The sequence below is a fragment of the Corvus kubaryi genome, unplaced genomic scaffold, assembly GCF_017639235.1.
Source record: "Corvus kubaryi isolate FWS band 111438036 unplaced genomic scaffold, C.kubaryi_AGA036_p1.0 37103, whole genome shotgun sequence".
NCBI classification, from domain to species: Eukaryota; Metazoa; Chordata; class Aves; order Passeriformes; family Corvidae; genus Corvus; species Corvus kubaryi.
The window spans coordinates 340,444-359,167 of NW_024581029.1; the positions used below are offsets into that span (position 1 = coordinate 340,444).

Here is an 18,724-nt window from a genome sequence, read left to right on the forward strand (position 1 = left end):
CAGCGTGGAGGAGGATGATGATGACTGATTTGAATACAGATGGAAAATCAGGAGGAGGAGGAGGGGAGGAGGAGCATGGGACCAGCATTCTGATGAAACTCGGAGTAAAAGAGAGGGGAGGGAGAGAATTTGACAAAATCTCTGTTTCATTTGCCAATCACGACTGATCTCTGTAATAAACAGGTGAAAGAAGCTGCTGGCAGAAGGACCTATGCAATTTATTGCTGTCTAGAAAGTGAGGTGAAAAGATAAAGGATGCCTTTGGCTAAAGCCTGGAATGTTAGAGGTGAACTTCCCACATTCCAGAAAGCAGCCCCATGTCAGCCATTAAATCTCTTAAATCAACATGAACCAACTTATTCCGTGATTTTCCCCCTTAGTACAAGACCCCAGTCCTGCTCTAAGGAATTTCTGACCTTTCCCCATTGCAGCTACAGGTCATTGGAAAGGGGCCAGGCAATACTCAATTTATAATGACAACACCCCTGGAATCAGGTTCAAGTGACTTGTAAATAGAATCAAAATCACAGAGTGGTATGGGTTGGAAGGGACCTTAAAGATCACCTAGTTCCAACTCCCCAAAAAACCACTTTTAAATTATTTTCTCCAAACTCTTTCAAATTCTCATCTCCAGCTCAAGGGTTTATGTATATTGGTTGCATAATCAGCTGAATACCACCAAAGTAACTGAGAGCAGTCTATGAGTCAGCAGTAAACTTCTTCTCTTTGCTGAATAGTGATGGGAACTTGCCAGGTAATTGGCAGTGTGTGTTATTTCACACTCACCTGGCGGTCATAGTTGATTTGAGCTTCCTGCTCAATGTCAGAATCCAACTCTGGCACATCGGATAAATCTGAATCCGATTCCTCGCTGTAGGAATCAACACCACCCTCTGCTTTAAAAAAAAAAATCAATATATTGAACACGTGGAATTGCAAGAAAACAGTTAGTGATGTTTTTATATCATTTGGACTATGGGCAAAGCACTATTCAAGAAGTTTCAAATCTCAAGTAGCTTGTAAAAGTCACGGGGGCTGACTGAATGTGTCAGACTTCATTTCTGTCTCTCCTGTTTCCCTGCCCGGGGCAGGAGGGTGGCAGAGAGAAGCAAAATCACTGAACAGTTACTGGTACAGTTCCAGCATCAGAGAATTCTGCTTTCTTAACAGGCTCTGGAGTGCAGACACACAAAAATGGCAAATGAAAGCATCCACTGATCACTTTTTGTGCTTAAAATATTTGCTGTAGATATTTTACCAAATTGTGTGTGTACAGAGTGAAGTTTTGCCCTTTTGCTGCAGGGAATCTAGATTTTAGCAACCACCATGACACAGTGCATATGGCTATGTTAGGATATTACAAGGATCACAAATAGAACAAGAAGAATATCCGAAGCACAGCTATTGCATAAATATGAGATATTTGTTGTGAGATATGTGAGATTGCATTGAAAAATAAAACTAAACAATTAAACACGTGTAGTGTGACTTCTGAATGCAAGTTAGATGGCTAAGGTTGAAAATTTAACTATCCAGTCCCTCGAAATTTCTTCTTCCAGACACTTAGAAGAATCCCAAACACAAATATTGCAGGCTGCAGCAGCTTTTAATGTGCCCCAAACCAAGGCTTGTCTTTGAGAACTCCAATGTCTCCAAAATGTTGAGCATATGCAATTCCAAAGAACTATAATTTTTTTTTCCTGTTAATTCAATGAAAGCTCTTCCAGCAGTGCTGCATTCTCTGTTGATTTAATTTAATAAATACTAGAGCAGAGATGATGTTTACCTTGCAGAGAGGCTTCCAGGATGCCGTTGGTTATCCCTTCTGGAACAAATCTCCACTGAAAAACAGAGTGATCAGCACCTCCTGTGCTCAAAACCCACTGGAAATCATGGGACCAGCGCACATTGGTGACATGGGCTGAGTGGCCAACATATTTCCTGAATTTAGCTCCTGAAAACAAGAGGAGAACTGCTGGTATGTAAGGGGGGAAAAAAATAACCTTGTAACTAATGTAACTAATGAAGTTAGGCTCCTAACAGAAACACACACTTGTGAAATCTGAAAACCAAAAAATACTCAAATGCCTCATTTGATATTCTAATACAAAAGTAATTATAATACAAGGATAAGTGGCATAAAATAATATGAACAGTATCTTCAGTTGTCAGAGAAGTACTTCAATCTTGGCAGGGAGTACCAGACACACACAAGGTTTAATTTTCATCTTTCTGGCCATGAGTGCCAGTGTGAACTCGACCCATGCATTACATATTTCCTAAGAACACCGATTTTGAAAATTCACTGAGATGTGATATCAAATTAAACACTGAAGCTCACAGAAGGGCAAAAGGTTGTTTGATTTGGATTGCTGGCTTTATGCTAGGTAGAGTTCAAATCCTGAGGAAGCAGCCACACATGCTCTACACTTCTGAAAACAACTACACAGAGAGGGTTAAAGTCTGGTCTCTATATCCATTAATACTCACAGGAATTGTGCACACTAATTTGAATTATACACCAGAATGAAAAGCCACCATTAGAAAACACACTGACACAGTGTTTAGATAAATATTGCATTTTTCAGCCATACAAAATTCCATCTTACCTTTCTTTAGGCATGGAAACCTGAATAATTTCACCAGCCCAAAGTCATCGCCAGTCACCAGCACGGAGCTGTTGTAATTCCCATCCACAGAGTTGACATCTGTAATGTTTGTGTATTTTGGCCAAATTCCACTCACTTCAGATCCTATCACACAAGTCCACGAGGCCCAGTGAATTCCTTTGATCTCATCTTTGCTCGTTAGATGCTTCCCAGCTGAAAATGTGCAGGTGAATAACCAATTTCATAATTTGCTTTTAAGAAACTGTTTCTTTTCATCATATTTATCTGTATTCTAGTTGTGATTAATTTTTAACCTCAATTAAGAAGAATCACAATCTTCTTTAAATTACTATAATCTCTCATTTGTGGTGTTTGAGGACATCACACATCTGAGGAGTTCTAATGCAGCTGCATTCGAAATAATTAGAATACTAATGAGAATTAGCATGCTAATGAGAATTAGCATGCTGAAAACATACAAAAGTGGAAAAACTTCATAATTCCAAATCACTTCTACCAAAGAAATGCCTTCAGTAGAAAGTACTGTGAATAGCATGAGTTCCTAGAACACTTTCAAGTACTAGGTTAATAATACAAATTTCTAAATCACGCTCATGTGCTACTAGGAGTTTTTCGTCCACATTGTCTTATATCCCTGAAATGTGAGTACTTGGTCAGTCAGGCATTCTGTGGTACTTTTTACTTACAGGGCTGTTTTAGAGTTGATTGAAGGCTGCCAAACTAGCTCAAAAGAACTCAAAATTTTCTTTCTAAAGCTCTCTTCTGCAACAGTTTCCTCTAAATATTTTAAAGCGTTCTCAAGTAAAAGTGAGAGTAAGTCAATTAGTTATCAGTGCTGTTTCTACTAACAAGCTTTAACACTGAGAACCTCAGCAATTTGAGCTGACCCAAACAGTTCTCCTATTTTTAGTTACATTTTTAAAAACATTCTGATCACTAACAGGAATCATTTATCATTTGAAGGAAGCACAACAGGGTCAGAGGGGCTTTGGTGGTTACCTGAGAGTGAGTCAACCTGGAAAAGCTGCTATGAAAAAAATGTATGATTTACACAGCAGAGACAGCTTTTCCTTAAAGCTGAGGCTATTCAGTGAGTACTGATTTGAAAACAAGCAGTGGGTATTTCTCTAAGTTCCAGCCAGAAAACTCCACTTGCAGCTGTAATATTTATATCTTATTTGTGGTGTTTTCTTCAAACCAAAACCAACACCAACATTTAATCGCTCATAACACGAGCCCCTTGTAAACTCACAGGGCATCTTGTAGAAGAGCCTCTCTCCAGCACCATCGTTGGTCTGCAGGAACTTGCTGTCCACAGACCAGTCAATGTGAGTGATGAAACTGGAGGATTTGTTGCATTCCCCGATTTTTTTGTATCGCTGGGCGACGGCGTAGATGTCCACAGGCCCGTCGTTGGAGCCCACGGCCAGGTAGGAGCCATCCGGGGAAAACTTCATCTCATGGATCACCTCCTTGCGGTCCTTGATGTGAACCACCTCAGTCATGTCCCTGCAGGAGCCAGAGGTGAGAATGGCAACTGGGAACCCAGGAACTTGAATCCACAGATAAGAAGACAAATGCACTGAATAATGTGTACAATAAAAATCAGATTTCACTTTAAAACCCCTTTGTTTTTGTGGATAACTTCCCATTGCTTTCACTGGTTCTAAGCATCTTCTAAAGCAACAAATAGAAACCACACTGTCTGTCCACAATGCTCTTCATTCTCTCCACTTGCTCTAATGAAGTACTGCTAGTATCATCCAACCCAAATTTATTTAGGTACATTTTGTAGGTGTATCTTTTAAATCCTGACACACAGTACTCTTAAAAGCAAAGTCCTGAAAGGAGAAGCATTCCTAACCCAAGACAGAGATTTCTAGGAGGCATCAGACAAATTAGCAGGACAAGATTACAGGGAGACAAAGAAGATTAACTTCTTTAGAAAAATAGTAATCATTGGGAAGACTTTTAAATTAATATGAACAGCTCACTTAAGTTTTGTTAAAGTCATTGAAGCAGAGCATTACAGGGGTTTTCCCAGGCTTTTCCCTCCTATCAGCTAGGAGTTCCAAGTATTTTAAGTATATGCTTGGCAAACATATGGAGTAACAGCCAAGAGGGGGTAAACTCTTCCAGGTATCAATTAAAACATGTTTTGTGTTTTGAAATCACCCTGGGGATCTGCCTATTTCACTCATTGGCAAATTTCACATTTTACCTGCTTTTGTGCGCCCTCCATAACAGCATTCCAGACAGAAAATGCCTAAGAGGCAGCCATGCAAAAAAAAGCTTTCCTCTAACACAAAAAGGAGAATTCAGGTATACCTTGAAAGTACTTAAAAATGTCTTTTGATCACCAATTATTTTGCCTGGTATGTGTATGACAGGAAATAAATCATGCAGTCAAGGAGATCCCTCTCAAAACTACGCTCTCTCTGTTATGCACATTTCTTCTCACTAAATACCTGTATAATTTCAGACTACAGGAAAAGAGCCAAACTTGAAAACCTTAAGTTTTATCAATATTATTACTAAGAGCTAACATTTTGAAATTAAATAAAGCATAGATTTTCTCCTCGTTGCCGAACTACCACCTCTTAGAAGTGATATGGATGCATCTGCAATTATTATTTCTTTTTTCTGATAAAATACCATCTTACCTTACTCTGAGGACAATGAAGGAGCCATCCTTCATCCCAAGTGCCAGCTGGGATCCATCAGGACTGAAGGACACGCTCCGCACGGCCTCTTCCATATTACAGCGGGCGATCAAGGCATGGTCAGCAAGGCTCCACAGCCTGCCCCAAAGGGAAGGGAGAGCAGGAGGGGGCTCTTCCCGACTGCCCAGGATTTGGGTGTCAAGAGGAACCCCAAAGGTCTAACTCAGTAAAATCAATTGCACACACCCCTTGCGTTAATATTGTGTAAAGGACTGAGCCTCTTTTAACCTGAACACATAATGTGGAAGAAGAAAACAGAGTGAAGCTCAATTACACCATCACTTGGTGCCATTTCCAGACTTATCTGATAGAATTCCCCAAAATGAATAAGAAAAAGTGCAGCTTCTGTAGACAGGAAGGGTCAATGCAGCTCTGAGTGAAATTTTCACTGAAAGCAACACTCAGGGAATATGAGCATTCCAACCACAGGGAAGATCTTCTTGTCCTAACTCTGAACGAGCTAGGAGACAAAACTGCATATTGATTCCCTCATTTACAGCAGTGCAGTTAAAAAGAATCAACCAGTAAATTATGTCCTAAGATAAAGGCAAATAATGGCCCTATATTTTTCTGAAGGAATGGAGGGAGCTTCCCAGATCACTATAGGCTGGTTAGTCAGATCTCAGTAGCCTGCAAAACCCAGAAATTTAAAGAACAGTTAAAAGAATGGGGGAAAATGCATAAAACACCTCTCTCAGCGTAGAGAAATTAAGCCAACAATACCCAGCTATTTTTATTTTGAGGACAGTCATAAATACAGTATATTGGTAAAATCTTTGGTAAAATATGAGAATTACGAATCAGCAGGTGAGATTATGTGCTAAACTGGACAAAAGAACAATTTGTGCAGAAACTGTAACGTGACACTGGACCAAGTTGTAGAGCAAAGCTGGAGGACAGGAAGGAACGCTCAGGCCGGATGGGAGATACTACTGAGAGTTGTAGCACAAACTTTGGAACAGTAACAATTCCCGTTTCCACTGAAGACACGGGCACAAAGAGTGTGGGTGCTACTGAGCTCTGCTCTGCACAGGAAGCTTGGAGGCACTGGGAGCACAGGAGGCTCCAAAGGAGAAAAAGTTACGTTGTTGGCACTAGAACAAACAGTATAAACACAACTTGGATGGAGCTTGAAAAGAAGGTGGAAAACAAACAGATGTAAAACTGGTTTCAAAGACAAACCAGAAGCAGGATCAAGAATCTTGCAGCCTCACAACGCAGAAGCTGTGAGCTCAATACAAAAAGGAATGAACCAGGAAGGCTTTGGAAAGATTTTGGAGGAAACCCCAGGATACAATTGTTGCTCCAAAATATTACTTCCACATAAATCAGTTTGTCCCATACTCTAGAAGCCTAATTGCAACACATGACAGTCTGTTTAGTAAATGTAATAAATAATTCCCTGTGCCCTCAGAGAATGATAATTTCTCCCGGTTCCTGTGGTAAGAGACAGGGAGCAGGCAGTTTTCCTAGCTGAGATGCTTTGCTTTGGAAATGTAAAATGTAAGAAGCCTATATTTGGGTAGAGCCTTCTCTCAGCTGGGCTAGGGAAAAATACAGTAACTCCTCATTTAGACACCGCAGACACAAGAATATCATCTGACTCACTAAATACTTTTATTTCTAAACCAATTTAGATTTATATTATATACTCACTCTTTGCAAAATAGTGTGATAATCAAATACTAAGAAAAATTACCCAGTGAAGTGCAATACAGAAACATCCCTGTTGATGCAATTTTAGTGTTACAGAAAAATTGTAGGAAAATCCTTTTGCGTACTTTATGTTAAAGGAAGTATTTATACATTTCACTGGAATTCCTCACATGAAGCTATAATCTATTAAAAAATCCACTAGGATTCAAATCCCCCACTCTTCTAGTGCCCAAACAGCTCAAAGGTGTGCAATGTAGGGCAGTAAAATCCCTGCACACTTGAGAGATGGCATGTCCAAAGGCATCAGGGATATCATAACTGCTCCAACAGTGATAAGAATGATAAGAGCAGAACTAATCAAGGCTTGATGAGCACACAGATCCTGCCGTGCTTCCTGGAGGGGCGCGAACTGCGTCAGGCTCTGAGTCAGCAGCACCCTCCCCAGCTCCAGGAGCTGAATTACTCTGCTCACCAAGAGATAAACCCAAGACAAGAAATCCCATCTTAGTGGGGCTTATTGGCTTCAGGGCAGTGCAATGCTAATCCCAGCTTTGCAGCCCTTCCTCCAGAGCTAACCTGCATCCTGACAGGACACTTGTGCCTGTCTGTGACACTGGACAGGCAAACCCCAGCAGAAGAGACCATTCATGCACTGCATAAACTGAAAGAAATAATCCTCCTGCAGGAAGCAGGGAGAAAACAGGACTGTAGAGAACAACTGGCAGTTCTGTTGGTTTCACACGCAGATTTTAATTGGGGTTAGAAACAGATGAGGGATAGTATGGATAGGAAACCAGTACAAGTGAAAAGATTGAAAGGGAAGAAAAAAGAAATTCCAGCTGAGCAGCAAGCCTCAAGGCAGAGGTGAATCATAATGTGCAATCTGAAGGAGCATTGATCAGAAGATAGGTGTACGGTAGGAGATGGATTTTTCCCATTGAAATAGGGCCAAAGGGTAAAATCCACATCTATGTTTCCAAAATAGGTTGTCTAGTAGTCCCTAAAAACTGTAAATCTCTTTGGTAACTGCCTGGGGTTGATTTATAAATATGCAATCAAATCATCTGTAGAAGACAAAAAGCAGTGAAATGGGTTTGGAAAAAAACTGATGGAGGAGTTAGAAATCAGGATAGCAGAGTGAGGAGAAACCACCGAGCAGGCCATCAGGGGACAACCAACCCGGGCCTGTGCTGTGCTGCAAGGGTGGAACCACCACTGAAGGTAGGACATGGGAGACTGCCAAAACAAAGCCAGGTCTCCCCAAAACGTCTCCAGTAGCTTTGGCACTCAGGAAAATCTCCATCTCTTTAATCACAGGTAAATAATAAGTTCCACTGGGCAGAGTTCACGCTTAGGTGAGAACACACAGCAGCTCTGTGGTTGTGGACTCAGGGAGAGTGTGAGCTGGACCTCCAAACTCTACAGTCAAGTCTCACTAAGCACAATAAAATGCCTTTTTTCCCCCAGAGGCTTATCAATTTGCCAAATTTTCATAGGGACAAGAAAAAGGAACACCCTTCACTTTGTGACAATGTCCACAAATATGTGGACAAAATTTAAAATCTCTGCTACAAAGCCTCAAGGCACAAGTGCTACAACTAAACATAGAATCACAGAATATCTTGAGTTGGAAGGGACCCATCAGGATCCAGTCCAGCTCGTGGCCCTGCACAGACACCCCGACAATCCCACCCTGGGCATCCCTGGGAGCGTTGTCCAGGCTCTCTGTGCTGGAGCTTTGGCAGCCTTGGGGCTGTGACCATTCCCTGGGGAGCCTGTTCAGTGCCCGACCACCCTCTGAGGGAAGAACCTTTCCCTGATACCCATCCCAAACCTCCCCTGACTCAGCTGCAGCCGTTCCCTTGGGTCTTGTCACCGGTCACAGAGAGAAGTGATCAGTGCCTGCCCCTCTGCTGCCCCTTGTGACACAGGTGCATTTCATCAATCTCATTTTCTGGCATTTTAACTGAATTGGTTTTAGATCAGATTTCCTAAACACTCAAGGCTGAAGCAGACACCTTCTGAGTAAAACACTGGATGAAGGTATTTAGGCTTGTTGCTTGTTTTACCAAAAGAGAAGTACAAGGCGGCCACTCTCTATTTAGGTCACTTTTACACAACAGGAATAAATCAGTACTTCAAGCAGAACACATAAATCCAGCACATTTTGAATATAAATTCTGATTACTTTTACCCAATGTGTGGCACCCAAATATGAAAACTGAAGAGAAAAAGCAAAGCTGCTAAGAAAAACACGGGGGAAAAATGTTGTCTTAATAGAGTCTTAACGTAAGGCCAGCAAGTCAATCCATTACAAATTAATGGGCACGTGAAGTAATAAAATCACCAAACCAGATGCAGCCTTACCGCACGGATCGATCGTCGCTGCCCGTGACTGCCAAAGGCTTCTTGGGATGCACGGCCAGGGCCCAGAGCTCCCCCTCACAGTGGCCCTGCATGATCAGCATGGGCTTGTCCCTCTCCCTCACAAGCACCTCGAAGATCTCGCTGTCCTGTGTCCCCGCCAGCAGTCTGTCGGCTTTCCAGCACACGCTGCGGATGGACAGGCCTGGGGGGCACACCGGGAGCTGCCCTTAGTGCCAGCCGTGCCAGGGGATGGCACAGCCAGCACTGCTGAGAATTCCAGAGGTCATTGCCAGCTGGCATGTTTGGCACCGGGGTCACACAGAACATCCCAGCTGATTCGAAGCTCAAAGCAGTTCTGTCAGATTTTGCCCATTTGACACACAAAGAGAAAGCCCAATCCTGAGAAAACATGCTCTTCCTGCACGCCTTGGGAATTTAAAAACCAGCTCCATTTCACAGGATTTAAAGATCTAAATTTTACATCAGCCAAGGGGTTGCTGTGACTGAAGCTGGTTCATTCCATTTTTCAGTACTTTACTTTCTTGCACATTCAAATAAAATTTTAATGGTGAATTTAAATGGTTTGTGCCCACATTATCACCCTTACCCACTTCAATCAAAATGGATTATTGAAACAAAAAATAAAAAAAGAAAAGGCATCCCTCCTCCCAAAAGCCAAACCAACAGAATTTTGCTTTGCATAACTTTTAGAGAGCTTGATCTTATTCCACAAATCTGAGCCTAGCTTTGGAGCTGGAGTTTTACTGATCATGAGCTTAAAAACACCCTCTCAGCAGTCTGAGCAATTTGGTAGCACTCTCTGGTCAGCTGCTTGCAGGGTTCGTATTTTCTCTTCCAGTTCATGCAAAAAAGTTTGGATATCGGATCTAGATGCTGTGAGATGTGAATGAATAAAAAAATCCATTTGTCATGTAGTCAAGGTCATCCACACCATCATTTTCTTTTTTTTTTGGAATCAAATACATAATGCAATGAACTACTGGTCACACAAATAAAATATTCTCATCTCCTGAGAAGGTTAAATTAATCTTCATTTATTTTCTTGTCCAGTTCCAGCAGCTTTTAATTTTTATAATGCCATTTTATGACTTAGCTAAATTCATACTGAAGTTCTGACTGCCATCTTCTTCTTGATAGACACCTATGACCACACAAGGAATGGAATTCCAATTGGAATTCAGCGGAAGATGGGCACTGTTACATTTTGGATTACAAAGCACATCTTTGGACGTGGGAAAGGCAATGTTCTCTGTGAACATACTGCACATGAAGAAAGATTTCTCAGGGTTTCTTTGACAGCCAATGACTTTGCATGCTTTGGAAAAAGAACTGGAAAGGAGGGACAGAAGGTCCCAGGTAAGCATTAAGGCTCCACCACTGCTCGAGGCTACAGATGTGCTTATATTAATCAGTGCCAATGACAACTGAAAACGAAACCCCACTTCCAGAGGTTGGGATTAGCCTCCAAGGCAGTTTTCACTTGCCCAGATCTTTGCTTTTTGGTTATTTGTTGCTACTGTTTTCTGGAAATTCATGTTAATGAATTCATTATGATTCAAGCTGCAAAACCTACATAATGCCAGGAGTGCAGAGCACAGGGACTGCTGCTTGGGTGTCTTGGACAACTTTTTGAGGGCTAAATTCCATGAGGGAACACTACACCCTTGATAACGCATGCATTGTGATCTGTGAGATTGTAAGTGCTTCAAATTATAAAATAAAGTGATGACTGAGCTCACAGGAAGCAGGATTAGATTCAACAAATGTAATTATCACCAATTTAATAACATTCTCTCTAACAAATCTGCCAAGTGCTACCATTCCAAATGCATGAGTGGAGTGTTCAGATGGTCAGCACCTCGGAGTATCGGGTTCCAGAAATCTCAATTAGTTAAATGAATTGCAAGTAATTAATTAATTAAGGTCTGGCTAACTTCATTCTCCCGTCTAAAGGTGTTTAATTAGTTCTCACTTATCTTCTTGCATTTGCATGGTGGGGAGCAGTGATTGGATCCCTGTGTTTATACCATGAATCAAGGAACACTCCACAGGTTACAGAATTGTCAGAGAGGGAAGGGAACACAGATCCAAAAATAAATACAGCCATTAAGTAAAAAAATCAGCAGTATGCAGAGACATTTATACTTCACATTAAATGCTGTCACAATCCATTATCCAGATGTGTGAAAAACCATTAAAGGAACAGCTCATTACCTTTGTATCCTTGTTCAGTCTCCCTGAGATCAATTTTAGTAATTGGTTTGAACTCGGTGTCCCACAACCGAATGCAGCCATCTCTCCCTCCAGTGGCAAAGCCTTCCTCACAAGCATACATACTAAAAATTCCAGCCTGTCAACCAACAGCATCCCAAGTTTTAAAGGCCTTCACAACAAATTTAAACACACAAAGCAAACGTTTTCAAACAGACTCTTGTTAAAGGCCAGAAACTGCTGGGCACAAAAGTGTTGCCCATCCAGAAAGCAAACCAGCAAACACAGCTTTTATTTCAAGTGCTCCACTTGAGCGGTTTACGTAGAAACCTTTGTGCAAATAGCAGTGATACAGCCTATCTGCAGAACTTCAAATTTGGGTTTGTTAATATTATGACAAGGACAATTGAATAACTAATGGAGCACTTAAAATAAAGAGTTACCCGGGATAAACAAAACCAAGCAAACAAGCAATACAAATATTCTTACAGGAGCAGAGGTGACTGAGACATTCTTTCATGAATTCAGCTCAGACATCGTTTGGAATCTGACAGGAACTGAAAGAGTGTCAATTCATTCTCTTTGTTGAAAACAAGGTTTTATTACAGTTTGAGTTTCTCCTTTGTTTTGAAAATGCCTCATGATTAGTGACTGTGCTGAACCACCTTGGAATAGCTCAAGGAATGCCTGCTGAGTCAGTATTTTATCAGGAAAACCTTGGTTAAGAGATAGGTTGAACTGCATGGAGATAAATACAATGGAGAGAAGACCTCCATTTTCAAAGTGGCCTTGTGCAATGTCTTAATAGGTTAATATTTCTAAATATTAATTACATAGAGATTAGAAATTGGGCAAGAGATTGCATATCAGCCATGGCAAACTCCATAATTTATCACATTGTATACAGAGTGATTGTATTTAATCATTCTAATGAATCTAAATAAATTTCTGCTAATATACTGCAGGGCGTTATTGCTTGCCGAAGGCATTCCTGTGTTATTGCAGCTGCAGTTTCACAGTAGTTTCTCAGGTAAGATGTCTCACTGACTCCAGTCTCTTTGCTTTCATAAATTAGGGGCTACTTCTACAAATAACCAGAACTCTGCTGAACACTTAGATCTCCTTTGAATCCTAATGAACTGTCACCATAACCAGTCTGGGGAGGTCAGAAAAAACACGTTATTTTTGCAGTGCTCTTCCTAGAACAAAACTATAGTGACAAGTGTTAGAAGTCATATCACTCTCCTTAAGAAAATTGTCTTGCTTCCTTTTTTTCCAAAAACCCCACACCAGGATGCCATTACGCATAGTCATATTCCAAATAGGAGCAGTTTTCAAATACATCTGAAATAAGACAAGGAAGTCCTACTGTGTCTTTATTGTAGCAACAACAGAGGCAAATTAATTACATTGGAGTGGTTAGAAATCTAACACAACCCTGTATATCCCCCTTTCACTCTGTAATTATGAGAGCTCCAGACCGGGGGTGGTGGTTTGTGGGTGTGTGTTATGAAAGCAATTGGAGTAAACTGTCTCTGGAGTATGGCTGGAATGCAAACTCACAGATTCAACAGGTTTGCTCCACACTGAAGCTCTTCTGAAGAGTCAGACTCCAGTGTTGGGAATTTTAGTAATTCTATAATAATAGTAAAATTCTATTTAAGCCCAGATAATCTGCTTCCCAATTATTTTTAAGTAAACCGATAATAACCGAAGCTACTCAATCTGTGAAACTTTAGATTTAGAGACTTCATCTGACATTTGGTTTATTTGGTTAGATGGAGGCTATAAATATCAACAGTTCTGGCACTATCAGCTCAGCATCTGTTGGCAACACGTACAACATTGCATCTAAGTTCTTAATTGCTGAACAGCCTCAGACATCCTTCTGACCCGAAATGGAAGGAAATCTTTGTAGCTAAGCCTTCAGGAAGTTTTTCAATTCAATGAACAGTTCCTTATCAAACAGACATGAAAGCACCACTTACACTGTGTGCTCCTTGAATTGTGCGGACCAAGTTGAGCCCTTTCCAAACATAGATGTCTCCATTTAAAGCCCCGGAGTAGGTGATGTCTTCTTTAGCGCAGGCTAAACACAGGATTGTTTGGAGATCTCCTGTTTTACCAAATATTCCTCTCTTTGCTGTCAGGGCATTTCCACACAATGTCCAAAACTGTGAAATGTAAATGGCAGATCAGGAGAAGTTTCTGCAGAATTTCTGGTTTTTCACATTAATGTGCGGATCTCAGACACACATCCTGACAGAGCAGTGCCTGGGCAGGCACTGAAGTGATTCCTTTGGTGCTATCAGAACACCCACCACTCCAAAGCCTGCCCATTTACCAAGGAAATATCCAGGCAAATGTAGTACATCTAAACCCAAACCAAATGATCTAACTGCTTAAGAGGGTGAGGTTCAATGCTGCCTCACTATAGCCACACTGCCCCTTCTCATTCTCTCACTGTCCTTCATCAGGTTTTGCTGGGAAATGCTGTCCAGACAAGTGCATGTTTTTAAACCCAAGAAAATCCCATTTTTCTTTTCTGCAAAACACAGCTACAGCACTGAAGTGATAAAATCCTTTATCTTACACCACCTGCGTGCTGGAGCAGACTTTTCTGCCCTTCCCCAGTGCACTGAAAGAGTTCTGTCCCTCAAATATAGTCACAGTTACACAGAAACCATCTGTTCCACAGGGACTGCGAACGCTCGTACATGAGACAGCTCCCTGACTCCCAGAGTAACAGGTTCCCAAGGGTGGAATGGGGACTTGCTCAGCTGCCACACAGAAGTCATCAACATTCTGCAAAGAGGAATCTAAGACTGACTGGGGAGGAGGAAAAAAGTGAAGAAAACAGCTTGTCTCAGAAGGTTGTCTTTGGAGGAGAGCTAGAAATATCAGATGTTTGTTTCTGAATAAGAGAGCTTTTTTTGATTTAAATAAACAAGCAGAGAGGACAGTTTGTGTACTCAGTTGTCCCTCAAGGACCAGACCTTCTGGGGAAGGCAGAATAAAGAGACTATCAATGAGAGATAGCAAGAGAATTGCTGAAATCTCCAGTCCTGTCAGCACCAGGACATTCTAGACACGTGCAGATACAGAACAGCAAATCCCTGGGGTGCAGCACAGCACAGTCTGTCAGTGGAGCCATCCCTGCTCTTCCATCCAATGGACACTGGACAGACACAGGCAGAGACTGGACAGGAATAATGATGTGTCTGACATGGATTTATCACATCCATCTATTCCCATTTCTATTCATTTGCCTACAGCCAGATTTTCAGGTATTTTTCAAAAATTCTTTATTCCAGAAAATCCTTGGATCAAGGTTTTTTATTTCAGCTCCTTCTCTATTGTTAATTCAATTAAATTTTCCCTTTGCCTCTTAACATCAGCCAATTTAGAAGGCAGAGGGAATACTGCCCCCAGGGCTCTCATTCTGTGAGTAAAACCTAAACTCTCCTCCCTTCTGGTCAGCTGACGAAGGGTGGGAGAGCAGGCAGCAGTGTTAGAAGGGTGGAGGGAGGATCCTGAGCTCAGTGTGAGATTCCTTTGCTCCTGGGCTTTACCTCAGCTTCTAATGCCTGCTCAGCCAAATGAGCCAGCAGAACTGGATTGCTAAAGGCATAAACAGCACAATTCCTAAGCATTAGTCCCAATTCTCACAGTGATACTATTCCTTCAGAGCTGTTATTATCACATTCCCGCCACTTTGTACTGAACAGCAAGTTCAGGCCTCTGCTGGAGCACCACTGGAGGGAAACAAGGAGTCACTTCCCCTCCATGCTGCATTTTTCCTATTTGTTGGCATTCCTTTATCTCTGTGTATCTACAGTGCCTGGTATTCTCTGTGTTCAGGGTGATTATGGCCATTTTAAACAGAAGACAGGTGCCAAAGACAGGTTTTGGAAAACAGCTTGTGGAACACAACAGATGGTATCAGTGCTGCCAAAACCACCCACAGCTGAAAGCAGTGGTGGTTTAAGGGCACGAGCTTCTCAGGAACCAGAACTAGAGATATTAACTGGTTTCCTAAACTTCTAGTTAAAGCTCTTCCCACCCCAGTCATGTGAAATAATTGCCATCTGTTAGGAATGTTTTTGAGGAGACTGGAGAAAAATAGAAACCTGAAGGGGATATTGGCAAACAAGGATTTGTTTCTAAGCTTTCCACAGGCATGAGAATGTTTTACCCCAAACATCTGATATATATTAGGTTTACATTTAAAACACTTCCATAAAGGGTGACTTAGAGGGAACAAACAGTGGGGCACCAGAGTTTTCTCTCTGCAGGCCCTGCACATTTCTCAGTGGTGTTCCATGAGAAGCCCAAGAGCAGGTCATTCTGTTCATACTTTGTATCTTTATTCCTCCTACAGCTGCTCAGGGACCCTTTGTGATGCTGGAAGAGGGAAACCCCTAAAGGCTGAGACCATTAGGGTGGAATGGAGAGGGCAGAAGACCCAAAATTTTAAGTATATAATGAATGAAAATTACACCAAAGGATCTTCCCGACTTTCTTGTTCAGGGAATCTGCAGCTCAGGCACTGCTGAATGTCTCAACTGGCTTCAAACAAAACATTTTGCAAAATGTTCACAGCGTAAAGAAAGAAAAATATAAACTGTCCTATATTTCAAGTCCTCATCAGGTAAGAACCCAGATTTTTTTGTGCAAGTACTTTTTCCAAGTAAATAATGAAAGCTCTTTACCTTTATGTGTTTTACTCCACAGCTGACAATCCTGTTTGGCTGATATTGATCCCAGGAAATATCAAATATCTGTTAAGAAATACATTAAGCTGATATTTTAACCTATACAGTAACAGCATCTAGGTTCAGCTTGCTTTTACCAGTGCTTAGCCATAATTTCTGTTGAAACGTATTACTACAAGTGAAAGAGCACTCTTCAGGTAAATTTGGAACTCTTTGTAATCAAAGGTCAAGGCAAATATGGAGGGTTCCTCACAGAGTTCTGTCAACACACTTCATCCCTGACTCCACACTGCCAATCCATTCCAGCTCCAAGATGTTAATGAATAACAATACTTACATAGGCATTCTTTCCACTCCCTCTTCTGTGCAAAAGCTCCTTTCTCTGGGTGGGAAAGTCAACTGGGACTAAGATTTTAGTACTTCTTGCCTGTCCTGGAGAATTCTGCTAGTTCAGAACCTGATCTTGTACCTACTGAGGCCAGCAGCAAAACTTCCACACATGCAAAACTGCGAAGTGAATCAGTTCCGGAAGAGAAAATCTGAACAAGGACTAAGATGCTTTTTGTATTGGGAACATGGCAATGTACTTTAATGTATGCATCCATGTGCTTTTAAATATGTCAGGCAGGTATTTTGCTTATGCTAAACCCGGTACAACATTCCCTAATCCTGAATAACATTCTAAATTCAAACCTGGTCAGTTCACATCTTTATTTAAGTTATGATCCTTTACCTGAAGCTAACAGATATAAAAGAAGTATTTATCCCAATTAAGTTTCTTCTACAGGCAACTGTCTTAAGGAAAAGTGAAAGGGATATAAGTAAATTTTCCCTCAGAATAAATTGTCTTTTTGACATACTCAGAGACAAGATGATCTTTGGCCATTGAGCTCCCATTTCACATCTCATATGAAGACCTACAGATCACCCTACTCAGTGTGTAGGTACAACATATTTCCTCTCTAGGCTTACTAACAGTGCCTTGTGCTCGGTCTGGCACAATGAGAAGGAATAAATATCTTGTCCAGTATTTTACAAGCCAGGTAGAATGACCAAAATTACCTTTGCATTAACCTAACACAATCAAAAAATTACTTTTAAAACACCCATGCAGCTCCCAGACAAAATCCAGGAATGCTTCCATACAATTACCCTGTCAGAATGGCCTGTAGCTGTCGCCAGGAGCTTTCCCCTCTTCCAGTCCCAAATACACACTGTGTTTTTGGCATCCAGTCCCACAGAAGCCAAACGCTGAGGAAAAACAACAACAATCCAGTTAACAGGAAATCAACCCCAAATCACTTTGCTGTAGATCCCAGGATTATGTGCACGAATGGATTTTCCCACACATGACCTGGGTTTGAACCACATTCCAAAGGCAAAGACATTCACACTCAACATTTACTCACTGGAGAGAGCACTGAAATGTCTCATCTCTAAAAGGTCAGGTTATTGATTTCAAGCTACCAATGTTCCAAGTGAAATTCTTACCCTGAAGTATCTGAGGTTCAGGTGCACACCTCTCTAGCATTTTGATTTATTAATCTGATAATAAAAGTGAAAGGGAAATAAAAGCTTTCACTATTTCCAACTACTGCTTTGTTCATTATGCTCATTTTGTTGAGCTTTAGAACCAGAACTGGATGTACTTTTAATAATTACCTTTTATATAGCTTGATGTATCAAATCACCAGTTAAAATAACTAATTCATTAATAACCAAGCTAAATTCAAGTTTTCTTGGTCATCAATTAAAAGAACCTAACTTTAACACTTTTCAATCTCAATAATGCAAGAAATAAAAAGAACAGAATAAAATGGAGGGGGAAATCTGGAAGGGAAAAAGCAGAGTGCATCCATCTCTGACATACCCAGAAGATCAGCAATTACTATGGAAGTTGTAGGTCTTTTCCCTTCCAGTGACTGTCCTCATTTTGTCCAACTTAACATGAATTCCATAAAAAATGGGCTCAAACTTTCAGTAAGCAAATTGTTTCAAATCTAGAGCTGTCTGTGATAACAGAAAAGGACTGAGCCACCAAAGAAAACAAGTCTCATTACCAGAAACTCCTCTGACATGCTGTATTAGAAAAAACATTTAATGCAATAAAGCCCTTAACAACCATATAACAGAGAGAGAAAGTAACTGTTCAGAGCGGAACAGAAGGCTCCAGTTTTCATCCTGTAGCAATAATTCAGAGAGCAGGTACTCAAGGCCTTTTCATCCCATTCCTGAGTGTAAATCCACAGTGCACATTTTCCCTTTTGGGAGAGCCCCTCAACAGCCTCCGCATCAAGTGCAGTAGGTTCACACACCCTCTGCTGTCTTAACAGTTACAGTTTCCTGATTTAGAGGAATGAAAAGATGTTTTGGGACTTGGGTTTAATGGGAGCTGACAACA

At 41.1% G+C, this 18,724-nt stretch overlaps 1 protein-coding gene across 8 annotated transcripts in view; it reads right to left on the bottom strand.

Annotated features, from left to right (window-relative positions):
* Positions 1-18,724, bottom strand: part of EML6 (EMAP like 6) — a 90,969-nt gene that overhangs the window by 41,066 nt on the left and 31,179 nt on the right. For 5 of the 8 annotated variants that reach the window (XM_042021050.1, XM_042021051.1, XM_042021054.1 and 2 more), the window contains 10 exons: positions 17,476-17,574; positions 16,321-16,389; positions 13,597-13,782; positions 11,612-11,747; positions 9,377-9,578; positions 5,294-5,431; positions 3,883-4,139; positions 2,610-2,822; positions 1,787-1,954; positions 787-896 (listed from right to left, as the gene is read on the bottom strand). In XM_042021050.1, the coding sequence (XP_041876984.1) occupies positions 787-896; positions 1,787-1,954; positions 2,610-2,822; positions 3,883-4,139; positions 5,294-5,431; positions 9,377-9,578; positions 11,612-11,747; positions 13,597-13,782; positions 16,321-16,389; positions 17,476-17,574 (1,578 nt within the window). The remainder of the gene's footprint in view (positions 1-786; positions 897-1,786; positions 1,955-2,609; positions 2,823-3,882; positions 4,140-5,293; positions 5,432-9,376; positions 9,579-11,611; positions 11,748-13,596; positions 13,783-16,320; positions 16,390-17,475; positions 17,575-18,724) is intronic. The other 3 variants (XM_042021056.1, XM_042021057.1, XM_042021052.1) reach the window with 1 other exon arrangement.